This window comes from Zea mays, chromosome 5 (genome assembly GCF_902167145.1).
Source record: "Zea mays cultivar B73 chromosome 5, Zm-B73-REFERENCE-NAM-5.0, whole genome shotgun sequence".
Taxonomy (NCBI): domain Eukaryota; kingdom Viridiplantae; phylum Streptophyta; class Magnoliopsida; order Poales; family Poaceae; genus Zea; species Zea mays.
This window is the reverse complement of record NC_050100.1, coordinates 223020478-223044073: the sequence shown is the minus strand read 5'-3', so window position 1 is coordinate 223044073 and position 23596 is coordinate 223020478. Positions and strand designations below refer to the sequence as shown.

The following is a 23596-nucleotide window of genomic DNA, read 5'->3' as shown; positions in this document are numbered from 1 at the left end:
GCATTATTGACATCAAGCTGATGGATAGGCGAGGGAGCCATAGAGAGGAAAATTCGTACAATTCCTGGCTTGATAGGATTGAATGTCTGAACAATAGAATTCTGAGGGCTGCAACCCAAAAGCTTGGGGTATGCTGGCCTAAAACAACATAGAGTGAACAATATTGTTAGTGGTGCGTATAATGCTTTCAACTCTATCGTTTTTGGCGGAAGTGTAGGGACACAATATTCGAAGGTGAATGCCATGGGATCAGAAGGAAGTGTGGGCGTTGAAGCTGTCGAACTCATGGTCGTTGTCACATTGGACTCCCATAATGGTGACCCCAAACTGTGTGCGAACATAAGGGAAAAACTTAGAAATGGTGATAAAATTGTCAAATTTAAGGCGCAAAGGAAACATCCACAGGTAACGAGAGCTATCATCAAGAATAACCAGAAATGCTAGTGATAGATGTTTTTCTCGAACATGCAGGAGAACTGCGCATCATTATATTAAGAGGAAAAAAAGTCTAAGTTGGACCGAAACGAACAATACAAACTGACATAGCCACCTAAGGCGGCCATACACAAAAGAATCCATGAAACTAGAGAAAAACAACTCAACCAACTAGACTCAACTAAAGACCTGGGATAGGGACAGTAAGAAGGGAGAGCTCCTTAGCCCCTGCCATCACAATGAGTTAACTGAAAATTATGTGTAGCCTGGGAAGATAACACATGAAACAGTAGGTGAGTATGACAACCTAGTTGACACGCATGATAGAGAGTAGTGCTAGCACATCTATTACAAGAAATGACTAATGAATGTGCTAGTCTAGACAAAAATGTCCATGGTGCCCAAGATGTTGATGCCAAAGCGAAGTTGAGGTGGACGCATGGAGAGCAGCCGTTTGGAGGCGCAAGGGGTAGAGGGGTTTGGAGTTGTCACATCGGACGATTTCCCTTCTAGTAGGAATATCCTTCGCAGAACAACGAAATGTGTCAAATTCCATAGAAAAACTATCACAGGTGAATTGCAGAATAAATAAGATCTTTAATAAGGTTCAGAGGCACAAGAACAATATTAAGATAAAGTTGTGAAGAAAGGTGTAACGCCAGTGGAAGTAACTAGAATTAGATTCCCATTACCGACAACGATGTTGGAAGGAGAATGACAAGGAGTAGAAGTGTGTGAGAGGATACCAGCGTTAGAGGTCATATGATTAGTGGCGCTAGGATCGGAAGACCATTCATGTTACGGTGGCCACAATAGAGATATGGTCTAGAAATTGGCCACTAGGGCCTGTGTATCCATCCTAGAGTTGCTGTTGGACCGGACGACACAACGAGGGCAGGGTGCCCCATTGACCAGCCCCTGCCCGTGTTGACTAGCGAGTAGAACGTGGGGTTCCGAGCCACATATGGATGAACTCAGGCCACATGTTGTAGATGGTGGGCCAGGCGCCATTGGGGGCCTGTTCGACAGCGCCCCCGGGAACAACATAGCCAACGTTGTCACCGACAGAGCCCTAGGTGGTGCAGTGTCTTGCTCATCGCATTTGTCGCGTTTCTGTTAGGAGTTGCCGTCGAACCCGTCTTCATAGTTGCCCCAGAGGATGCCTATGGACGGCGTTGGAGCGCCTATGTCCAATGAACGACTGGCGGAGTGGTTGACGGTAGGTGGGGGTTGGCAGCTTGGGGCCTCCTGTTCCGGAGGTAGCAAGGGCCGTGGCGGGGGAGGCCTTGTCCATGGTAAGCTTCTTTATGCGCAGGTCGTTGCGCAATTGCATGGAGGGAATTGGGTTGCTGCGGCGGAGGTTGAGGCCGAGGGTGGTGAAGCGCTCGTTGAGGCCTTAGATGATGTTGAGGACGAGGGTGTGGTCGATGATGTGTTCGTCGAGGCCACGAAGGTCCTCGACCATCCACTTGTGCGGTGGCAATACTCGACGACTGAGAGATCACCTTGCTGGAAGGAGCGGAACTCCTAGTCGGCATAACAGGCGTGGGTGGTACTGTTCGCGAGGAACTAGGACTTGATGGCAAGCCAGGTCACATGGGCGGTGGCGCCGGTGCCGGCAGGGTCGTCGGAGATGGTGCCGAAGAGCCAGGTGTAGACAACACAGTCCATGCACACTCAGTCTAGGGAGTGAGGAGTGCACTCATCATAGTGGACATGGCGCTCCAAGGAGAGCTTTCTCAAGGTGAGGAGGAACGACTCGTGCCGTAGAAGCTCACGTCAAGAAGCAGTGGCATGAAAAGACACAAATGTTTTGTATGGTGACGACCTAGGTGTGTAGGTTTAGAAGGGTCGTGGCCTCATGTTGAAGAAGCGCTGCATTGAGATGAGGAAGATAGCTGTCGGCATAAGTGCGTCGAGATGTGGCTCCTCACTGTGTGGATCCGTGGCCGTGCACTCACGTGTAGCGCAATTGAGGGCGTCACAAAAGCGGATATTGGCTGCGTTGTGCTTGGTTTGAGCAATGGCAGCCCCGCGTTCTGCCTCCGCAGCGCGGGCAAGGGCAGCATCATGATCGGCCTTGGCCGTGCGCTCACGCTCCTTTTGTGCAGCGCAAGCATCCTCGACGCGCTGGAGGGCAGCAGCAGCGGAATCCGTAGGGGTGGAGCAGGTGATGGGCCGCGGAATGAAGCAGCGCCAATGATGGGTAGGAAGAACCTAGGCTATTGATACCGTGAAAGAAATTGTGATTGTGTGGAATGAATGATTGATTAGATGAGATGCCAGATTATATATGTATATATATAGGGGACGTATTTGGTGCAAACCAACCCCTCTATGCAACCGTGCAAACTTTTAATCTGAACCACATGATGTTGATCCAAGTGGACGTGCGGTGGAGTGGGAGGGGGGATTTGAAAAAAGTGTGATTAGCAGCGGGTGGTTAAGTGTAAAATTATCCACGCCTCTGTGTCCCTTAGATCAACATCATGTGGCCCAGATTAGAAGTTTGCATGGTGCCATGGTTACACGGAGGAGCTGGTTTACACCAGATATGTTCCCATATATATATATATATATATATATATAGGATGAGATCTTGTGGTTTATAGAAACACCACCAGTTAAGGATCTCCTCATATCTCTATAGGCTGAGGAGATTTTGTGGTTTATAGAAACACCACCAATCAATGATCTCCTCATATGTATCTTACCAAGTACAAACTAACCATGTAAGGATGGGCTGGCCAGTTGAACATGCCAGGCTCAAGGCCCACGCACAGGTGTATACAACAATGTCTAACATTCTTTCTACTATTTGAGAGGTATTTTCACTTTCTTGCTGTTTGAGTTATTTTCTAAATGATGTCTAATGTTTACTAGTTGCCTCAAAGTGCTGTCCTCAAGATCCTGTCAGCTCCTCCACCAGCAGAATCTAATTCTTTCCGTGTGGACTTCCGGTCTTCTCATGTGCATTACCTTAATAACTTGGAGGAAGATGCCATGTATAGAAGATGGAGAAGCAACATCCAGGAGGTTTTTTCTCTTCTCAATTCTTGGTGTCATTGAGCGGGAATTATCATTTGAATTTTGGTTTTCCAAGAACATAAGGAATTGCAATATATGTTTTCATGCTTTTAGGCGTGTATCAATTCAGTATTATATCCTCATCTTTCTGTTAACAAGAAGTCTAAATTGATTTTTCTGTATAGATGTCCTTGATAGAATTGCACATATAATTTTCACTCGTATTGTAGATATTGTTTCACCCTGATATTAGTTTTTTTAGAGCATCTCCAAGAGCTCCGTAGAAAATGACTCATCAAAATCAGTTTTGAGGGACATCTAAAAACTTAGTGGGGGTAGATTTTAATCCTTTCTCCAACAGATCCCTTAAAGCGATAGATTGTTTCTGGGGAGCCCAAAAAACCCCTCATTTGTAGAGTTTTAAGGGCTATGAAAAAGTTGAAAGCGTTTTAGGGTGAGACTTCTGGGAAACTCTTGGAGATGCTCTTAGTTTGCATGATCATATACTTAATTCCTTGTTTGGTATCCCTATCTAACTTGGCAGGCTAGTTTTCTTTGTTTATGCTGCTCAATCTACTTGGCTACTGGTTTTTCTTTTTCTGTGTTCCCTGGCCATGTTATCACACAACTACCAACCAGTTTTACCTTATGTAATTTCAACGATTGTAACTCCCCTCTTTTTCTTTGTAGCTCTTGATGCCGGTCTTCCCTGGTCAGATGCGGTACATCCGTAAAAATCTGTTCCACTCTGTTTATGTGCTTGATCCTGCTTCAGCCTGTGGTGCAGAGGCTAGTCTCTTGCTTACATTTTTTAAGTTCTAGCTCTTTGTTTGCCTGCACTAGCACTACTATTGTTTACTGACATTGAGTATGTATTTCGGTTTCCTCTTAAAACTATGCAGACCATTGACATGATGGTATCTCTATATCAAGATAGTGTCCCTATAAGGTTTGGTATCATAATGTATTCTTCAAGATTCATCAATGTTGTTGAAGGAAGTGATGGCACTCTTACAAATAATGATGGAGAAGACACTTCCATTTTGGTAATCATATCTATTTTTCTTACTGCAGTCTTTGAGTTCTTTGCTTTGATAAATGGAACAGGGAACCTGCTCTATATTATATCATATCATAAAACCACCTTATGTTGGGGTCATTGTTTACCGTCTTTCCGTTCCTATTAATACCTTTTAGGTATATGAAATAATGATCAGAGTGTACATCCACATTTCCTCCATATCATCATCAAGATGTCTGTTTTTTATTTTTTAGGAATCATGCCCTCTAGCATACTAGGTTTTCTTGTACGAAATTGGACCAACATAAATTGATTAGATACTTTTGTGTAATTAAAGATACTTATGTGCTATCTTTGCTAATTTTCCTCTCTATATACAGATAACAAGGCTTTTCTTGTACATCAAAGAAACATACTCAACACAGTTGGCATTCCAATTTCTCGGCAATGTGAGTGAACCAATTGAGTTTCCAGTTATAATTGAGATAAAGAGCCAGTTCTTAAAGATAATTTGTAGCTGCTGATAAATAATTGTGTGGTTTGGTTATTTTGATTATTTCTGTGATAAATAATTGTGTATTCTATATGAATTTGATGCCTGCAGAATTGACCTTTACATATAAGTAAGCTTGGTTTTAGCATAAGATTCTTACCTTTGCGGTAGTATTTTTCCGTTCTGAATATTAAATGACATGCAGGAGGCATTCAGTTGTACCCTGAATAGAATTATTAAACAAGTTACTGCATATTCACTCATCTCTTTCAGCTTAACTGACAGGTTAAAAAATGTTCTCATGTACATGAGGTGTCAGCATGCCTACTGTTGATGAACTGACACCTTTCTCATTTATTTGTCACTGAAAAATGGAAATAAAAAACTTGATAGTTGTTTTGTTATAAAAAACTTGACTGTTGGTGAACTGGCACCTTTCACCTATAGGCGCTAGTCAATTAGAGGCCAATTGCCAAAGATTTTTCTTAGATATTTTGCATTGTTTCCATAAAATAGGATCACAATTGATTCTTGATTAGGAGGTTTTCATAAAAAATAAGGATAATTTACCTAGGGGTCAAATAAGACTTTCTATATAAGGAGCGGAGATGTATCAATCTAAAAAACTCGGTCGGTAGGGGAAAGACCGCCCCACGATATTATATTAAAAAGAAGCTCAATCGGAGCCCCAACCGAGAAAGGTCACGAAAGCTAGCCCCCTGTGTAGCATGAGGGTCCGCCCCCTATAGGTCAGATCTTTACTCGTGCTTTGAGCCCTCCCAGTCCCTACACGAGGTTGGGCCCCCCATAAGCCAGTCCATCTCATATGCACGCAACCGGGGGAACCAGCAAGTGATCTTTTTTAACCTCTGCGGCTCAGCCTAAAATTCGCTCACACTGGGATTCAAACTCAGGACCTAAGGAGTGCTACTCAGACCACCTAACCAACTCAGTTAGAGGCCCTTTCGCGAGATGTATGAATCTAATCAAGCAAGGTAATTATCTTGCCTGGCCTCAAGGGCCATCTCCCTTCTCTCTCCCTCGCCTACTCCCTGTATGCAACCACGATGCGACAGCTGTGCGTCACTAGGGTACATGCTTTGGACATCGATCTCCTACCAGTACAACTTACGTAGCCGCGGTAGGATTCCAGATCTTACCAATATGGTATCAGAGATGCTAAATGACGATGGCTTTGAGAAGCAACCACCTCCACCACCATCGGCCGTTGACGCCACTGCGAAGGCCCTAGCGAACATCACCACACAACTGGTCAATCTCTCCACCCACATATCATCACTAAGCACTAGCAGGTGTTTTCCTCTACGGGTGCCACTGTCATGGGGCGGCAGCCCAGAGCATGGAGGTCTCAGGGTTAGGCTCAGGGTTAGGATTAGTGGATAAAAAATAGATTAGATAAGATTGAGTTAGTTACTTGGAATTATATTAGATAAGATTGAGTTAGTTACTTGTGATTAGAATAAATAAGTTTGAGTTAGTTACTTGGGGGCCAAGTCTTCCTATTTATATAAGGATGGGTTGTACCTCCTTAAGGGGAGAATCAATCAATGAAGAAGAATTAGTCCGAGACCTCTTTAATACTCTAGTCTTCCCCCAAGCCGACTCCGCCCGGCTATCTTCCCGGCGCTGTTTATCCCCTTATGAACTAGAATCAATAACAACCACACTCGGGGTTTTCCTCTACCGGCCACTTCCAGGTGCTGGAACGCGTCGGGCAGGTGGCCTATCGCTTCCAGCTTCTAGAGGACGCTCGTCTCCATGACATGAAATTTATTGGTGGATATTTTGTTGATGTATGAGTCAAACGAAACAGCTAACTAACTAGCTATGTGTTTGTTCGACAAGAATACCAGATTACTTTATAAATTCGGCAAGAATACAGATCTGTTTGTTTAGCAATTCTGACAAGAGATGAAAATTTATGGTTATCGACTTCAAATTGGAATAATGCCATTTTGTTCCTGGAACCATATTATTGTTCTTTCATGAAAAACACAATCCAGTTCTTTGCGTTGTCTTGTTAGTTTTTTCTCAAAAATGCATGCCCCCTCCTGCCATTTTCACCCACGCGAGTTTTGGAGAGATTAACTATGTGCCACATTAATTATTTGACACTGCCTGTTTTTGTTCTGAAACTTTGTATTATTGCTATCTTCCACAGATACATAAATCAAGGAATGGTGAAGATGACTACAATGAAGAGCTTGTTGAGGCTCATCATGTTGAAGGGGCATTTGTTGATTCACTATTGTAAGCATGTTTACTGAACTATGCTGCTTGTGTTCCTAATTATATGTCACTTTAGCTATGTCGTAAGTAACTTTTATAAATTTCTTGACTAAAGGGCGTACCCAGTGCCGTAGGCTTCCCGCACTGTGCGGGGTCTGGGGAAGGGTATCTTTAAGCGCCAAGCCTTACCCGCATAATATGCGGAGGCTGGGGCTCGAACCCGGGACCTTCCGGTTACAGACGGTAGGCTCTACCGCTGCACCAGGCCCGCCCTTCTATAAATTTCTTGACTACAACATTAAATTAGTTTTTCATTAAATTCTCCATGAAATGTCTTGACAGTGCATTTATGTGAACCTGTAGTTGTTATTTTTATAAAAACTACTCAAACCTAGAGAAGTTTCACTTAGGAAAAAGATGAAGTGACGTATAACGGTATAATTCATAACTGACGAAGCATGTTGTTGGAGATTACTGACCTAACATGTTATTATATCTTTTTCATTCTTGTTTACGGCAATATTTAGATCAACTGCTAAATCTCATCCACAAGATGTGCTGCTAAAGTTGCAAAAAGAGAACATGTACAAGCAGGAAGCTGAAGAAAGCTCTCATTTTGTTCACAAGCTTGGGTTGTATAGACTCCAGTGTTGTCTGTTGATGAACGGACTTGTCCATGAAGCAAGTGAGGTATAATTACTTATCCAAATTCAAGTTTAATAAATCAATAAAGTATAATTACTTATCCAAATTCAAGTTTAATAAATCGAGAAGCATCTGGCTTATGAATGTTTAAATTTAAAACAGCAACTGATTGGTTTTCTTGGTAACAATAAGGCACATATGATCTTTTGAAGAAATTACTAATATGTGCACTTTTTTTCTATCATTTATACTCCCCAAAGGAAGCGACCATGAATGCTATGAATGATGAACTTCCTAGGATTCAAGAACAAGTTTATTATGGGCATATCCAGTCCCATACAGATATTTTAGAGAAGTTTTTGTCAGAAAATAGCTACAAGCGGTACAACCCATCAGTAAGTACAAATATTTCTGAAAAGTACACTCCACTCATTTTCACTCCAATAATGATGTTATTTTCCTTCAGATTACTGGCAAGAATGCAGAGAAGAAATTTGTTTCGCTCTTTGCATCGTACCATCAGGACAGCTTTATATTTAATGACATGAAGTACTTACAGTCTCCTGGAAGTATGCTTTGTATCACTCTTTTTTTATTATTATGTCATCCTTCGTAAAGATTATTGCTGTTCACATATAGCTGTTACATTTTTCTGCAGCTACAGATGATGCAAAACCTGTTACTCATCTACTTGCCATTGATCTTTCATCAAAAGTTGGAACAAAATTGCTTTATGAGGCCATACTTTACCTGGTAGATGCAGCAGATTTCTTTTGTACCTATTTAATGTGCTGTTCATGATGTTTCCGTTGACATTGTCTTGTTTTTTTGCCATACAGATGGACGGATCTGATAGAGCTCGTGTTGGTCTGCTACTTTATGTCCACACTGGTGGTTCATCACCTATTTTACTTCTGAAAGATATTTTCGATAGAACTATTTCTTCTTTCAGGTTTGATCCTCGTACATTTATCCCCTGGGGAAAGGCTGCACTTTACAGACAATTGTTTATGTTCTTAACATTTCATACTTCGTTTTTTAATCTAATCTAGTGGGTTTCTTGTGATAGCTATAAAGAAAAGGTATTAGTCTTCCTGCATGGGCTCTTGAAATTTTATGATGCCCAACCTTTGCCCGCCTCATCTGTTGCTGATGATTGGACTAGAACTATGATGGAAAAGGTCTATACCTTAGCTGCTGAAACTGCTTTGCCTGTTGATGACTATAAAGCGTGGTTTAAAAGTTTCTCTGCTGATACAGTTCTCAAAGGGATGGATAAGGTCTGTATCTGTGTTTTCCCACTCTTTGCATATTCTCTCTTAAGTCTAACCATGTGCAATTCATATATTAGCCGTATTAACCAAATTAATATTGCCACTACAGAAAACCAACTTGTTCTCACTCACCGCACAGTTTTTTTAACATTTCAGTTTTTTTCTCTAACATTTTCCTAATTTTCCTTTGGTGTCTTATCATTTTTTTCTCAGAACTGTAACATTTGCTTCTTTATTGTTGCAGTTATCTGACTTCTTATTTGGGCAATTGGGGCTTGTGTTTGGTAGTAATGCTGTGATCACCAATGGACGGGTAAGCTTTAAGGTCCTTGTCTAAATCAGTTTAATGGTCCAGAATTAATGGTGACTGGAGATATGTCATTATTTATTATTAGTATTGCTTGCTATGAATCACCAATGGATGGGTAAGCTTTATGGTTCTTGTCTAAATCAGCTTAATGGCTCATAGTTCTTGGTGCAGTTTATTTCTCGTGTATTTGTGGGAAAAATAAAGGAAAAAGAAAAAAAATCTTGGTCAGTTTACTAGTGATACATTATTTGATTATCTTGACTTATGTGCTCAAGATGATAACTAATTCTGTCACAAGGTTTATATTAACTGATTTCTAAAGCAGCTAATGTAGTTTGGTATGTCATGTCATATTTTTCAGGTTTTTATTATGAATGAAGGGAAATCATTTCTAGCCAATGATTTAGGTCTCCTTGAGTCTATGGAGTATGATTTGAGAACGAAATACATATTTGAAATAATTGAAGAGGTTGAGTTTGCCAGTGTTGACCCTGATGACCTAACAAAGTAAGTATCAGGCATGCTATAATCCATTGCCTTTTTTGTAAATCTTTAATTTGGTGTATTTTTAAATAGTTATCAGTTCTACATACCTGACTTTACTATACTTTCTGTTCCTCTGTAGTCAACCATTTGGTATGGATACCTCACAAGTTTCTGGATTTTTGTTCGCATTTTTGCTTGCTTCCTTTTCTATCTTTTAGGCGACAGTTAAACATGTTCACTGTATTTGCTATACAGAAATGGTTTGGTCTCGAAGGAACACTTATCTTGAATGATAAGAATAAAATACGATGTCACATCCTTTTGTTTTTTTTGATAATCCTAATCTATGTACTTTCTTTGCAGCCAATTCTACAGCGACATTGCCATGTTGATCTCATCGTCGATGTCTGTTCGTGAAAGGACATCTGAAAGAGCCCATTTTGAGATTTTACATGCGGAACATAGGTATTTCTATTTGTTTTGCAAGAACAAACCACTTTCAGGAGGAACCAAGGAACATACTTGGCTGGAAACTAGCTCGTTCCCTTAAAACGCTACAGAATTTGACAAGTAGGAAGTCAACAAAATCAGTAAAGAAACTTGGTAGAAACTGAATCATTATAATTTAGAGGAATGACCCAATATAAAGTTGCCCTCAAACTCGACTGTGGGTTGAATTGGTTATCACAATTAAATAAAATAATTGTTGTTCCCTCTCATTCCACATCCGAGAGCTAAGAGAGCCTTGACTTGAGGGGGAATGTTGGTCTTGGAATATAATATAAACGAATTGTTTATCTCTTATCAGATTAAGCTTTTGAGTTTGACTGGTTGGTGCATGCAACTCTAACATGGTATCAGAGCCAGATGTCTCGAGTTCGAACCCTACCAGAGGCTTCATTTGTGCCTCCACCCTTTTGTTTCCACATTTGTGCCTTTCTCTCTCGCTGCACGTGAGTGGTGATGTTGAAGTGTATAAGTCGATTTCCTACCATCTCCCATCAACTTAAGCCGGTGATAATTCAGATATCTATTTGTTGGTTGTAGGGACTACAATGTATGGGGCTCTTACATGGTTGCCCCTAATCGAGGATATGGCTCTGTTTATATCCTTGTTTTTTAAAATATGCATGTATCCCCCTCATTTTTAAACGAACGAACAGTGTGCCCCTATTCCATTATCAACACTTAATGGTGTTAACTCAGTCTATAAAAGATGTTTATACCCGCCCCTCCTTTTATCAACTATTTGCAAATTTGCACCCACTCTGATATGAAAGTTTGAATGTAATTCTGATATAAATCTAACCATAAATTTTGAAAATCAATGTTTCAACTTTGAATTTTAAAATATTTCGAAATTGATGAAAAGTAAATTAAATTTGACATTATTTTACTTATAATTTAGAAAAATATTTTGGTTATAATTTTGAAAATATTGTAATTATAATATATTTTTCAAAACTATAATAAAATATTATCAAATTTTAATGTCAAATTTAATTTATTTCTATTAGTTTTGAAATATTTTAAAATTAAAGTTGAAATATTTTTTCCAAAATTTATGTTACAATTATATTTCAAACTTACATATCAAAGTTGAGGCAAATTTGCAAATAGATGATAGGGGGGAGACAATGGTGCAAGGGTATGAATGTCTTTTTATGGGCTGAGTTAACACCATTAAGTGTTAACGGAATAGGGTATTATGGTTTATTCGTTTAAAAAAGGGGGGCATACATGTAAACTTTAAAACACAAGGGTAAAAACGGAGTTGCATCCCCGAGTAGGGGCGACCATGCAATCCCCCACAATATATAGGCCTAGGGTTTTCCCCAAACCCTAATAGGCTACATGGGCTTGGCTGGGCCTATAACACAACCAACAATGCACAACCATAACACAATTACAATCTAACATCCCTCACAGTCAAAATCTCTAGCCACGACAAATGTTGAGACTGGACTGAAACTCCAAGAACACCGAGAATGGAAGACCCTTGGTGAAGATATATGTGAACTACGAGCTTGTTGGGATGTGGAGGACACGAACGTCCCCAACGACAATGCGTTCACGGACAAAATGAAGATCAATCTCAACATGCTTTGTGCGCTGGTGCTCGGCCGGGTTCATGGAGAGGTAGGCGGCGCGGTATATGAGTGTACTCTTGGTGAGCGAGATGTGGAGCTCCTGGAGGAGCCGTCGGAGCCAACTCGCTTCAGCCACGCCATCAGCGACGATCCGGTACTCAGCCTCAGGCGCTGGGGCGGAAGACCATGGGCTAACGCTTGGAGGACCAGGAGATGAGGTTGTTTCCAAGGAACACATCGTATCCTGAGGTGGATTTGCGGGTTTTTGGGCACCCTGTCTAGTCAGTGTCACTGTAGATGATTAGCTCGTGGATGGAGGAGCGTCGAAGAAGCCCGTAGTCGAGTATACGTACTATGATGGTACTGGAGGATCTGCTTGACAACTGTAAGTGTGGCTCCTATGGATCATGCATGTAGAGGTATACCTGCTAGACTGTATAGGTGATGTCGGGCTTGGTGAAGGTGGGGTACTGGATGACACCTGTAAGTCTCCGGTAGGTAGTGGGGTCAGTGTCACTGACAGGAGGGCCATCACCGGAAACCTTCGCCTGTTTGTCCACCGGTGTCGCACACGGCTTAAATCTTGCATGCCAACACGCTCCAACACATCTGAGGTGTACTGCTGCTGCTGAAGAAACATGCCATCCGGGCGATGCTTGACAACAATGTAGGAGAGATGGTGAGGATGGGGGCCGTAATAGAGGAGCCAATGGCCACAGAAGCCCAAGAGTAGTCATGAATGGGAGGGGAAGAGGAGGAAGAGTGGACACCGGCCGTGGGGAAGGTTGGCGGTTGCCTAGCGCTGGCCATGGGGCAGGCAGCGGCTGCCCAGGGGCTGCTAGGGTGAGAGGTTATCTGATACCATGTCAGAGGATAATAATTCAATTGTCTATTGATTGGGTGTTGGGATTACAATATATAGTCCTAGGTTTCCTCCTAACCCTAATAGGCTACATGGGCTGGGCTAGGCCCATAACAACAGCCAACACATACACAGCCATAACACAATTACAATCTAACACTAGGCTCCCTTCGTAACTACTCCATGCGTTCCAGTGTTTTGACTTTTCTAGACACATAATAAAAGCTACATATCTAAACATAGCATTCATTTAGATGCATATTAAAAGCTATGTACCTAAAGAAGCTTGAACTACTTATAATTTGGAACGGAGGGCTTTAGACAGCCTTTAGACATTGAAACTGATGAGAATTACAAAATAGTCCACAAATTGGGCACAAATGCAGAGCTTTCCTTCTCAACTTAGCTTTAAGTCACATACACTGAGTTTGTGTTTCAACCTGCATATAGTTTGGACCATTCTTGAATCTTACTTGATAACTTACCGCTTGCATTGATTTTGAGAAAAAAACTTAACATTTAATTTCTCTGCCATGCAGTGCTATCAAATTGAATAATGCAAATTCAAGTATTCACATTGATGCTGTCATTGATCCGCTAAGTCCCACTGGGCAAAAACTTGCCCCACTTCTACGCATACTCTGGAAACAAATTCAGCCGAGCATGAGGATTGTACTTAATCCTATTGTATGTAATCTTATTCTTCTTAGTTTATTATTTTAGATCCTTTCAGATCCTTTCCTGCAATTTCTGTGTAGTTTGAAGAACTGAATTATTAGTCTGAGGATGGATCAAAGGCTATTGAATATTAGGCCGCTTAATTGACTCGGTTGTTATTAAAGCTTGGTAATGCAAAATGCGGTTTGATAGCCTGAACATTTTATTATTGCACATGCTGTTCCATTACCCGCAACATTTGCTTTTGACTGAGTAGTGAAGATGGATTGTATTATTAAATGAGTCAGTAATAGAGCTAGGTTACACATTGGTTATTGCATGCCATGGCTTGCATTCATATTGCTATAAACATATTTTTATTCATATGTTTGATCTGCATCTTGAGCAAATCATTGTCCTACATACAACTTCACCCCAAATGTTATTTGTTTGGAATCTTGAAAAATTACTGTTAATTTTTTAAATCCATAAATAATTGGTACATCTACGCTTGTATAATCATAAAAGATGACTCTCTAATCTTTTCTATATTTGATTTGATGTAAGCATTTCTTGATGATTTCAGAGTTCCCTCGCAGATCTTCCTTTAAAAAACTTCTACAGATTTGTTCTTCCATCCATGGTAAGGCTGCATATATTTAATGATTAGTATGTTACCACTAATTACCTGCAGTAATGCTTAACCACTTGATATGTAGGATGATTTTAGCAGTACAGATCATTCTGTACACGGACCTAAAGCTTTCTTTGCAAATATGCCACTGTCAAAAACACTTACAATGAACATAGATGTTCCAGAACCATGGCTTGTTGAATCAGTTATTGCCATGTAAGTTCAAATATCGAACAATCATCAGAAATGATTTTTATGCCGCAGTATCATCAGTTTCTTGTGCTTATTTTCCATGTGCAGCCATGATTTAGACAACATTCTTTTAGAGAATCTTGGCGATGTCAGAACTTTGCAGGCAGTATTTGAACTTGAAGCTCTCCTCTTGACAGGTATGATCATTTTATGATCATTATTTGATTCCACTGAATTTCTTAGCAAACAAATGCCATTTCTTCAGGTCATTGCATGGAAAAGGACCGGGACCCTCCCCGTGGTCTGCAGTTTATCCTTGGTACTAAACAAAGACCACACTTAGTAGACACACTTGTCATGGCCAACTTGGGTTACTGGCAGATGAAAGTCTCCCCTGGTGTATGGTACCTACAATTGGCTCCTGGTCGTAGTGCCGATCTGTATGAGCTACCTCCGAAACTCATTGCCATTGATAGCTTGAGAGGCAAACTAATGCATATTGAAGTGCAAAAGAAGAAAGGCAAGGAGCATGAGGACTTGCTAAATGCTGCCGATGACTACCACTTCCAGGAAAAGACGGTCTGTTTCTTGTTTAGTTACTGGGATACCTTTGAAATTCTACACATCACTTATTTTACCTTTTTTTTTGAAATGCAGGATAACAAAGGCTGGAATAAGAACCTTTTGAAATGGGCTTCTAGTCTTATCACTGGTGATGCTTCATCAAAAAGTAAAGCTGATAAAACCACTGTAAGTAATCCTACTTTAGTACTTTTAGCTAAGTTCATCTTACTACATATACTGTAAACAGGGCATATAACAGCAAAACTAGGTACTCCCTCTGTTCTTTTTTATTTGTCGCATTTTAGTACAAAAATGAACTAGCGGACGAAAAATATTCGAGAACAGAGGTAGTACTATTCTTGAAGTTTGGATCTTTCAAAAAATTCAAGATTTTCTATTCAGGATACTTCCAAAAATTCAAGAATTAATGTAGGACAGTAGAAAAGGTGTGAGGATGAGCCCCTCGTTTCCCACCCCGTGTCAAGTCCCCAGCCCCTCGCCTCCCACCCCCAGCCCCTCGTCTCCCCTCCCCAGCCCAGCCACCTCCCTCCAGGACACCAACGGCCCCCACCTCGACTCCTCGCCGGACCTCATCCCGAACCCGGCGACCACCCCCTCAAATCTCCCTCCCTTCCGGCCTCAGGATCTTCAATGCACACCGTTTTGGCTTCCCAGAGTGGGCGGGCAAAGTCTCAAAGATGGAAGGACGCCAGCCCTGTCCCTTCGAGTTCCAGCGGCTCAGGGACGGTGTCCCGGTCCTATAGAGAGGTTGTGCTCGTCATTGGTGGGAGAGCGAACCCTTCCCCACCGATCGTTGACGTTCCCTCTCCACCGAAGGTTGCCCACCGGTTGATATCGATAGAGAAGACGGGTTGTAGGCGTCCGACAATGCAGTCTGAGACGCCAGCGCTTCCTTCTCACTCTGAAGGCGAATGGCAGGAGGTGGTGCATAGGAGAGCTAGACGTGCTGCATCTGATCCTCGTCGATGGTCCCCAAAGGATCTCCGAGGAAGATGCTTTAATTGTCTGTCTCCCTCCCACTTCGTTGCTACCTGTAGACGACCCACACGTTGTTTGGTGTGCCAAGGTATCGGCCACCGAGCTTCTGCGTTCTCGTTCTAGGCAGATACAAAGAAGACAGTGAGGTCGCACCGTGCGCGCCAGAGTTCTCGCGTTCCGGTGTGGCAGCGCTTAATAAGGATGCAAGGTTCCAGCTCTCAAGGAGGCGATTTCCAGACGTTCAAGCGCAAGGAATCGGTGTGGAAGCGAATCTCCCTGTTGCAGTCGGCCACCAGGGACGACTATCATTCACCCCTGTTGTTGGCGTTGGGCTCCGGGGAGGCTGCTCCGCCAGTTCATCATAGAAAGAGAAAGAGGCGTCGGGAAGCGGTGATGCAACAATTATCACCAGCTTCTGTATCATCTAAAGATCCTGTTGCTCCGACGACTTCGGAGGAGGTTACAACGGAGGAGCAGAAAAACGATCAACAAGTCAGGCCCATGTTCCCTCCCTCCTGTGTGCTGGAATTCTCGGCGGAGATGGCGCGAGAGGACGTAGCACTGCGGAAGGCGCTGTTTGTCACAATAGTTGGTACCAGGCCAGAGGTCCTAGGGGCCGAGATCATCGATGAAGTTGCTCGAAGTTTTGACGTCGAGGTGGGTGCAATGTCCATTCATCAGGCAATGCCCGAGGATTTCATTTTGTTCTTGCCGGATGAGAGAGTAGCTTCAAGGGTGTTCAATGGTGGAAGAATATTCAGAGGACCACAATTTGATCTCATGTTTAAGAGGTGGACGCGTTGTGCAAATGCGGCTACGACATCGCTCCCGGCCTTGGTTAATGTGGAGATCAGGGGCATTCCGGCCCATGCATGGTCTAGAACTACAACAGATCATCTGTTGCGAGACTCGTGCATTATTTCCGAGTTGCACCCGGCGACAGCATTAAAGCCTGACCTATTGTCCTTTGTGTTGAGGGCGTGGTGTCTAGATCCGAGGAATCTCCATCGTGACATGACTCTCATCATCTCGGAACCGGGGTCTGCGGCAGGAGAAAAGCGTTGTTTGTCCTACAAGATCAACCTGATGGTCACCCCAGTCGAAGCCTCGAAAAAAGACGCTAGCCCCTGGATGCCGAGTTAGCCGAAGTCGAGGTGGCCGTGGTCGGGAGACACACAGCAGTAGCATGTTCTTCGGGTGGGGTCGGCGTTCGAGTGTCAACGATCGACAGGGTGACATAACAAAGGAGCACCAACAGGCCGAACTTCTTGCTTCTTCGATCGGCCGGACGTCAATGAGCCCTTCCAGGGAGGCTGACGACAGCACGCGCATCTGCGCTGGTCATGGTGGCTGCGCCCGTGGCAGAATAGAAGGGGTAACAACGGATCCGACTGGGAAGGCCACGACAGCAACGGATCCAGCCTGGAGACGGCGATCCGGCAAAAGGGACGACAGATCTAGCCGGGAAGGCCGCAGCAACGTGGATCCAACCGAGAAGGCCGCGGCAGCGACGGAACCAACGATGGCGGTGATGAAGAGGGTGGGCGACGGGGCGGGTCCAGCCGGGCAGGGGCCTGCGTCGGACCTGGTAGGAAGGGTTGACGCCAGTGACAGGAGAAGCTCAAAGTTAGGGGGGTGCTGCTGGCGCATCAGCGCGGGCAGGGAGGAAGAAGCACGACGGCCAGGGCATCGCCGATCAGAGCAGGCGCGGGCACGCGCGACCCAGTGTCGGGGGCGATGGCGAGTGAGCACAGGCGTCGCCGCTGCTGGGGAGGCATCCATCCCTAGGCGTAGCCGACGACGCAGCTGGAGGCGTCCTGGCAGCGCGTGTGCGAGTAGCGGTGAGGAAGGCCATCGGGGAAGCTGCTGGCGGCAGCTTGGGGCTGGGCCGGCACAGAGGAGGCCAGCGCGGTCGGAGGAGGGAAGGAGGCCGACCGCCGACGAGCAGGACACCCGCGGGAAGGCCCAACGGCAGGGACTGGCCCTGGCATGGGCGGATCTGAGCCGTCGGGGGTTGGGCGGTGCCACGAGGAAGGAGATGGAGAGGTGGCTGATGGGGAGTGGCCACCACGCCGTGGTCGAGGAAGGGGGGCCGTGGCCGCGCCTCCGTGCGTCGGCGGGGAGGGGCGGTTGTGCCGCCAGGGAGCAAAGGAGGTTGGGGGCGGGGCAAACGATCGCGCTCGCGTCGCGAACGTGGAAGGCGGTGGAGGCTGGGCGGCGGGGCGGATCGGAGCCTGCGAGCAGAGGAGAGGGAACGCCGGCGGCCGAATCTGGGGGAGGAAGTGGAGGGCCGGCGGCTAGGTTGGTGGCCGCCCCCTAGGAGGGAACTCCTGGGGGCGGCGACGTTGGAGCAGGGCCGACGGCAGTGGTGGGTTAGAGGAAGGAAACCCTAATATGATACAATGTAGGATTGTGTAATGCTTGATTTATTCATAGAGAAGGGGTTACAATATATAGACTCACAAGAGACCCTAACACTAATGGGCCGGCAGCCCAACTGTGGTGTCGGCCCACACACACATGTCAACCACCAAGCAGAGGCATCAGCAGGACTGAACTGAACTGAAACCAAATAGTCATTCACTCTAGAAACACCCGAAACATTTACATGATCTTTCCTAGCCACTAGAATTCCACCACTGGCCCCATCGCCTCTTTGTATCTTTTCCTAGGGATATTTTTATTTATGCTTGTTGTTGGCCACCATAGGGTGGTTATTGTACTGGTCCTCTTGGACCTTAATTCCTCTCTTCGTAATATAAAGACGCTCAGCTCTCCTACGTTTTTCGAGAAAAATAGAAGGACGAAAAACAAAATTGGCAAAGTCAGACCCAAGTATTCAAATGACCAAGAAACGATCAACATCCTGCATTTTTGTTTCTTGCAAGCATACCACATCAACAGCAGGAGATAAAACCTCGGCCCTAACAGCATCCTGACGAACCGAGGCATTAAGCCCCCTAACATTCCATATTAGTATTTTAGAAGGATCCATCAGCAACACTGCAACAACAACGACCGAACACCCTTCACTGGGCTGAACCATCCAAACCAGGAGCCTCTTCCGGGAAAGACCAACCGAAGAGAGGCCAGAGCATTAATTTGTACCTGGAGCAAAGCTTTGATGAAAATACGAGCATAACCATCAAGTGCCTGCTGGCTCAAGGATTCTCCATCATCAATCACCCCCAAGGTCTTCAAGATGGTCTTCTTGCAGCGGTTGATAGGAGTCAGACGTTGATGGCATTCCACCCCGATGCCAGCAACCCTCCTGCTGCGCCTAGGTGTAGCCACCCGCCCCATATGCCTCCTCTTTCTCCTTGGGGGGGGGGGGGGGGGGGGGGGGCTGGGAATCTCCAGCACATGATCCACCTTGTTGACAATTTTGGACATGAAATTGGAAGTCCTCAGCGAAGCCGACGGGGACCCAGGGGTCTCAGCCACAGCACCTGGCTGTGCAGGAGATCCATCAGAGGCTGCTGCCTCGACCCTTTTTGCTCCTCGCCGTCGATGAAATCATAAAAATTATTTGTAGGGAAACAATTATCCTATCCGTAGAAGTAAACTTAATATAGTTCCTTGGATGCATGTATAATTTATGACTATTTTCAACATTTGGTGCATAGAGGAATACCTTACAAGTTTTCTATATCTTTATTCAGGACCGTAAGGATGCAAGACAAGGGGAGACCATAAATATATTCTCTGTTGCTTCTGGGCATCTGTATGTCTCCATTTAGGGGTTGACAAGTCTTGTCTCTCCTATGTTCTTTTTTTTCTTCTTAATATAATGACACGCAGCTCTCCTGCGTTTGTTCAAAAAAAATGTCTCTATTTCTAGGATGTTTTATCTATTTTCCTTACCAATACACACACGCATGCACTACAGCTGAGTGCAATCCCATCTGGGGACGACACGTTCTATTCTGTAAAAACGTAGGGGTTCTTTAGAGTAGTTTGAGAGGGGGTGACATTGCACTCAAATACTCAACCATAGAGGGTGGATCCAATGGACAATATTTGATGTTAGCACCCTAATCCTTTTTACACTAGATATGTTGCCTACATCATTTTCTGTAGTCATACTATGTTCCCAGTCACTCGCTATTGGTCACTAATACCTTAAGGGCGTGTTTGAGAGTAAGTGGAATGGAGGGGATTGATGGGGCTAGAATCCTTCACTATTCAAATAGTGAAGGATTCTAGCCCCATCAATCCCCTCCATTCCACTTGCTCCCAAACAAGCCCTAATGGTCTAGTTGCCCTCGTCATTGAGGAACACATGACTGAATGAAACAGAGCATAACTCAGGTGGCTGAGGGTGTAGATGTATGCCCAGACCACCCGAGGCGAATTTGGGTGCCTATTTTCTTATTATAGATCCACCTAGTTCCTTCTAGGTTGGTCTAGGTCCCCCCCCCCCCCCCCCCCCCCCATTCCACCCACCATACTGAACAGAAACAAAACATAACTTGCATGAAGTTTAATGTCACCAGAAGCCTAGAGCTTAGTCCTAATTATTTCACCTGAAGTTTGCAACATACTGTATTCGCTACCCAACAAACATGTCTGAAAAGCGATGAGGACATGTAGTTTAGCTGCGCGTTTTCTTGTTGCAGGTATGAGCGTTTCCTCAAAATAATGATTTTGAGTGTTCTAAAAAAGACACAGAGGCCAGTGAAGTTTTGGTTCATTAAGAATTATCTATCTCCACAGTTCAAGGTATATGAGCTACCTTTGAGTTTATTAATCACTTAAGATTGGGTGTCTATTTTCTAACCATCCCGCTGCCAGGATGTCATACCGCACATGGCTCGGGAATATGAATTCGAGTATGAGCTCGTCACATATAAATGGCCAACATGGTTACACAAGCAGAAAGAGAAGCAAAGGATTATATGGGCATATAAGATCTTATTTCTGGATGTCATTTTTCCACTTTCACTGAGGAAGGTACCCCCCCCCTGCTGTTCTAATCAGCTTGTGATGTGTGCAATTCCATCACTCTTTTTTAGAACATTAAAATAATCTGACCACGTTCTAAAAACTTTTCCCATGATACTCTCTGTGTAGGTGATTTTTGTTGATGCTGATCAAATTGTGAGAGCAGACATGGGAGAATTGTATGACATGAACCTGAAGGGTCGCCCGCTTGCATATACTCCATTCTGTGATAACAACAAGGATATGGATGGTTTTCGATTTTGGAAGCAAGTTAGTCACTGATTTATAATAAATCATGTTACTACGCAAACAATTGTTCATGATAATAATATAAAAGTGGATTTGTTTTCTCAAGTTTTTCGTTGACACTTTCTTTTATCCTCTGAAGGGTTTTTGGAAAGATCATCTGCGAGGAAGACCGTACCATATCAGGTAGGTGATATTTTCTGTCAATTATACTGTGATTAAACTGTTTCTAGTGCTGTTATAAAACAATGTGCTTGGTGATATTCCAGTGCGCTTTATGTTGTTGATTTGGCCAAATTTCGGCAAACTGCTTCTGGGGATACTCTTCGTGTCTTCTATGAACAACTCAGCAAGGACCCCAATAGTCTCTCCAATCTTGATCAGGTAAATGACTTGCTAATGCATCTATTTGACCTTACACAAAATAGATGGATGGGCCCATCATTGTTGGGTACAAACTGGGTTTTTATTTTATCATTGTTGGGTACAAACTGGGTTTTTATTTTAGATAAAAAAAGACAAGACAGAACTCTTGAATGATTGGATTGATTATAATGCTTAGATGTCTTGCATTGAGACTCTCAGCGTTATATATAGGGTACAGAAGCTTGGAGACAAGACACCTGGCCAGATACATATGGTAGTACCAGATCAGAATATCCCACTTACCAAATATACTCTAACAAGAACAACAAGAGGATGAAAAGAATAAAGATAATATTTGATCAGCTTCTGTAAAATTTAGAAGCAATGTTGCAACTGGTCCAGCTTATTAGACGTTGCTAAACTTTAAATCTCTATGAGTCATATGGACTTAGGAAAATTAGAATGTTCACAAAGTTGACTATTGCACTGGGATTCTTCTTGTAAAAAAGTTCAAGTTATAAGTGATCATCACCTCCTACTTCAGGGACAAGTCCTGCTAGTGATGAAAGCAATGGGCGAAAATTATCTCACCTCCAACTCACACTTACCTCATCACATACAAACTGCATATATATGCCAGTTCTCAGTTCTCATTGGTATTAGCTACTTCATATTTCTGGGGGTGTGCCAGGATTTTTGCCAAATCCAAAGCAAGTACACAAGCATGATTTGTTATTTTGGACATGGCTGACATTTGAAGATTCTGTTTTTTTTTTCTGTTTCATGTTACATAATTATTTCTGTATAAATGGATGTTGCAATGCTTACTTGGAACACATTAATATTCAGGATCTCCCGAATTATGCCCAACATACGGTGCCTATATTCTCTCTTCCTCAAGAATGGCTGTGGTGTGAATCTTGGTGTGGAAATGCCACAAAAGCAAGAGCAAAGACCATTGATCTATGCAACAATCCAATGACAAAGGAGCCAAAGCTTCAGGTAAAATTATGTACCAGTGGATTTTTTTTTTGTCTTGATCTGCTAAACTTGTACTGCCTCTTTCCAGGGTGCTAGAAGAATAGTTCCGGAGTGGACTGGTCTTGACAGTGAAGCACGGCAGTTCACTGCACGAATCTTGGGTGATGATGTCGAGCCTGCAGATGCCACACCTCCGCCATCGGAGGCACCGAAGCCTGAAGATGATCAGGATGTGAAAGATGAGCTATGATCGCAAGATGTTTCCAGGCTTGGTCTTACTGAATGAAAGTTTGGTGACTCGACAGTCATCAGTTCAGAACACAGGCACACAGCTAGTGGAGCGCAGAGGGATAGTTTAACGCAGGTGCAAATTTGTCAAAACACTACACCTGGAATCCTAGACTACGTTGATTCAGGTATTTCGTTTACAGTAAGGCCTTGTTCGTTTGTGTCGGATTGGTGGGTCGGAATGATTTCTAGCCGGGTTGCTTTTCTAATTTATATAAACTTTAATTAGCTGGAATAATTCCGGGTGCAATCCGATGTAAACGAACAAGGTCTAATAGTTTCAAGACCTTTAACCAAATCATATGGCGGGGAAGCTGCGTCCAGTAATAGGTTAACAAGGCAGCCAGCTGGGGTGTAGAACTCTGTCTGCTCTCAGCTGCATACACATAGACTGTAATGGTCAACAATTTAAGATCTCCTTGAGACATTGTAAAATTTATCGGCTGCCAGTCGAAAGGCAACAGCGAAGCTGGCAGCTGAAATGCCCGAGAATTTTGTAGCACTCAGCAAACGGATTTTTTAAACACTCAGTAAGTCAATAATGCCTGTCGCATGTAACAGCAGGCTATTGTGGGCATGGCAGCTAACCGTTATACTAAAAAAAAATGCCAAGTGCTTTATCAGTTGGGTTTAACACACGCCGTTGTCTGTCCAGTGAAGTTCGAATTTCGCCATGACAGCAGGTGTTGTTGATCTTGCTGACATTTTGGTGCGGTGCAGCAGTAAGAAGACACAAAGTGTTTGTTATCTCGAGGCTCCAGCCAGCACAGGCCCATCGGCACAAAGCACGCACACCCACATGCTCCCTTCAGAATTTCAGCTCGTTTGACTT

At 43.6% G+C, this 23596-nt stretch overlaps 1 protein-coding gene across 1 annotated transcript in view; it reads left to right on the top strand.

Moving 5' to 3' along the window:
* LOC103627875 (UDP-glucose:glycoprotein glucosyltransferase) overlaps positions 1 to 23351 on the top strand; it is a 38240-nt gene extending 14889 nt beyond the window's left edge. Inside the window, exons 10-37 of the mRNA XM_020538731.2 lie at positions 3319 to 3471; positions 4153 to 4251; positions 4365 to 4508; positions 4864 to 4932; positions 7159 to 7247; positions 7754 to 7916; positions 8132 to 8266; positions 8338 to 8440; positions 8530 to 8624; positions 8711 to 8823; positions 8941 to 9151; positions 9390 to 9458; positions 9817 to 9962; positions 10305 to 10406; positions 13433 to 13580; positions 14137 to 14193; positions 14270 to 14400; positions 14485 to 14573; positions 14642 to 14955; positions 15034 to 15126; positions 19602 to 19663; positions 20559 to 20661; positions 20734 to 20892; positions 21013 to 21153; positions 21272 to 21315; positions 21399 to 21513; positions 22345 to 22497; positions 22565 to 23351. Coding sequence (XP_020394320.1) covers positions 3319 to 3471; positions 4153 to 4251; positions 4365 to 4508; positions 4864 to 4932; positions 7159 to 7247; positions 7754 to 7916; positions 8132 to 8266; positions 8338 to 8440; positions 8530 to 8624; positions 8711 to 8823; positions 8941 to 9151; positions 9390 to 9458; positions 9817 to 9962; positions 10305 to 10406; positions 13433 to 13580; positions 14137 to 14193; positions 14270 to 14400; positions 14485 to 14573; positions 14642 to 14955; positions 15034 to 15126; positions 19602 to 19663; positions 20559 to 20661; positions 20734 to 20892; positions 21013 to 21153; positions 21272 to 21315; positions 21399 to 21513; positions 22345 to 22497; positions 22565 to 22726 — 3462 coding nt within the window. The 3' untranslated portion in view covers positions 22727 to 23351. The remainder of the gene's footprint in view (positions 1 to 3318; positions 3472 to 4152; positions 4252 to 4364; positions 4509 to 4863; positions 4933 to 7158; positions 7248 to 7753; positions 7917 to 8131; positions 8267 to 8337; positions 8441 to 8529; positions 8625 to 8710; positions 8824 to 8940; positions 9152 to 9389; positions 9459 to 9816; positions 9963 to 10304; positions 10407 to 13432; positions 13581 to 14136; positions 14194 to 14269; positions 14401 to 14484; positions 14574 to 14641; positions 14956 to 15033; positions 15127 to 19601; positions 19664 to 20558; positions 20662 to 20733; positions 20893 to 21012; positions 21154 to 21271; positions 21316 to 21398; positions 21514 to 22344; positions 22498 to 22564) is intronic.
* Positions 23352 to 23596: the final 245 nt, after the last annotated feature.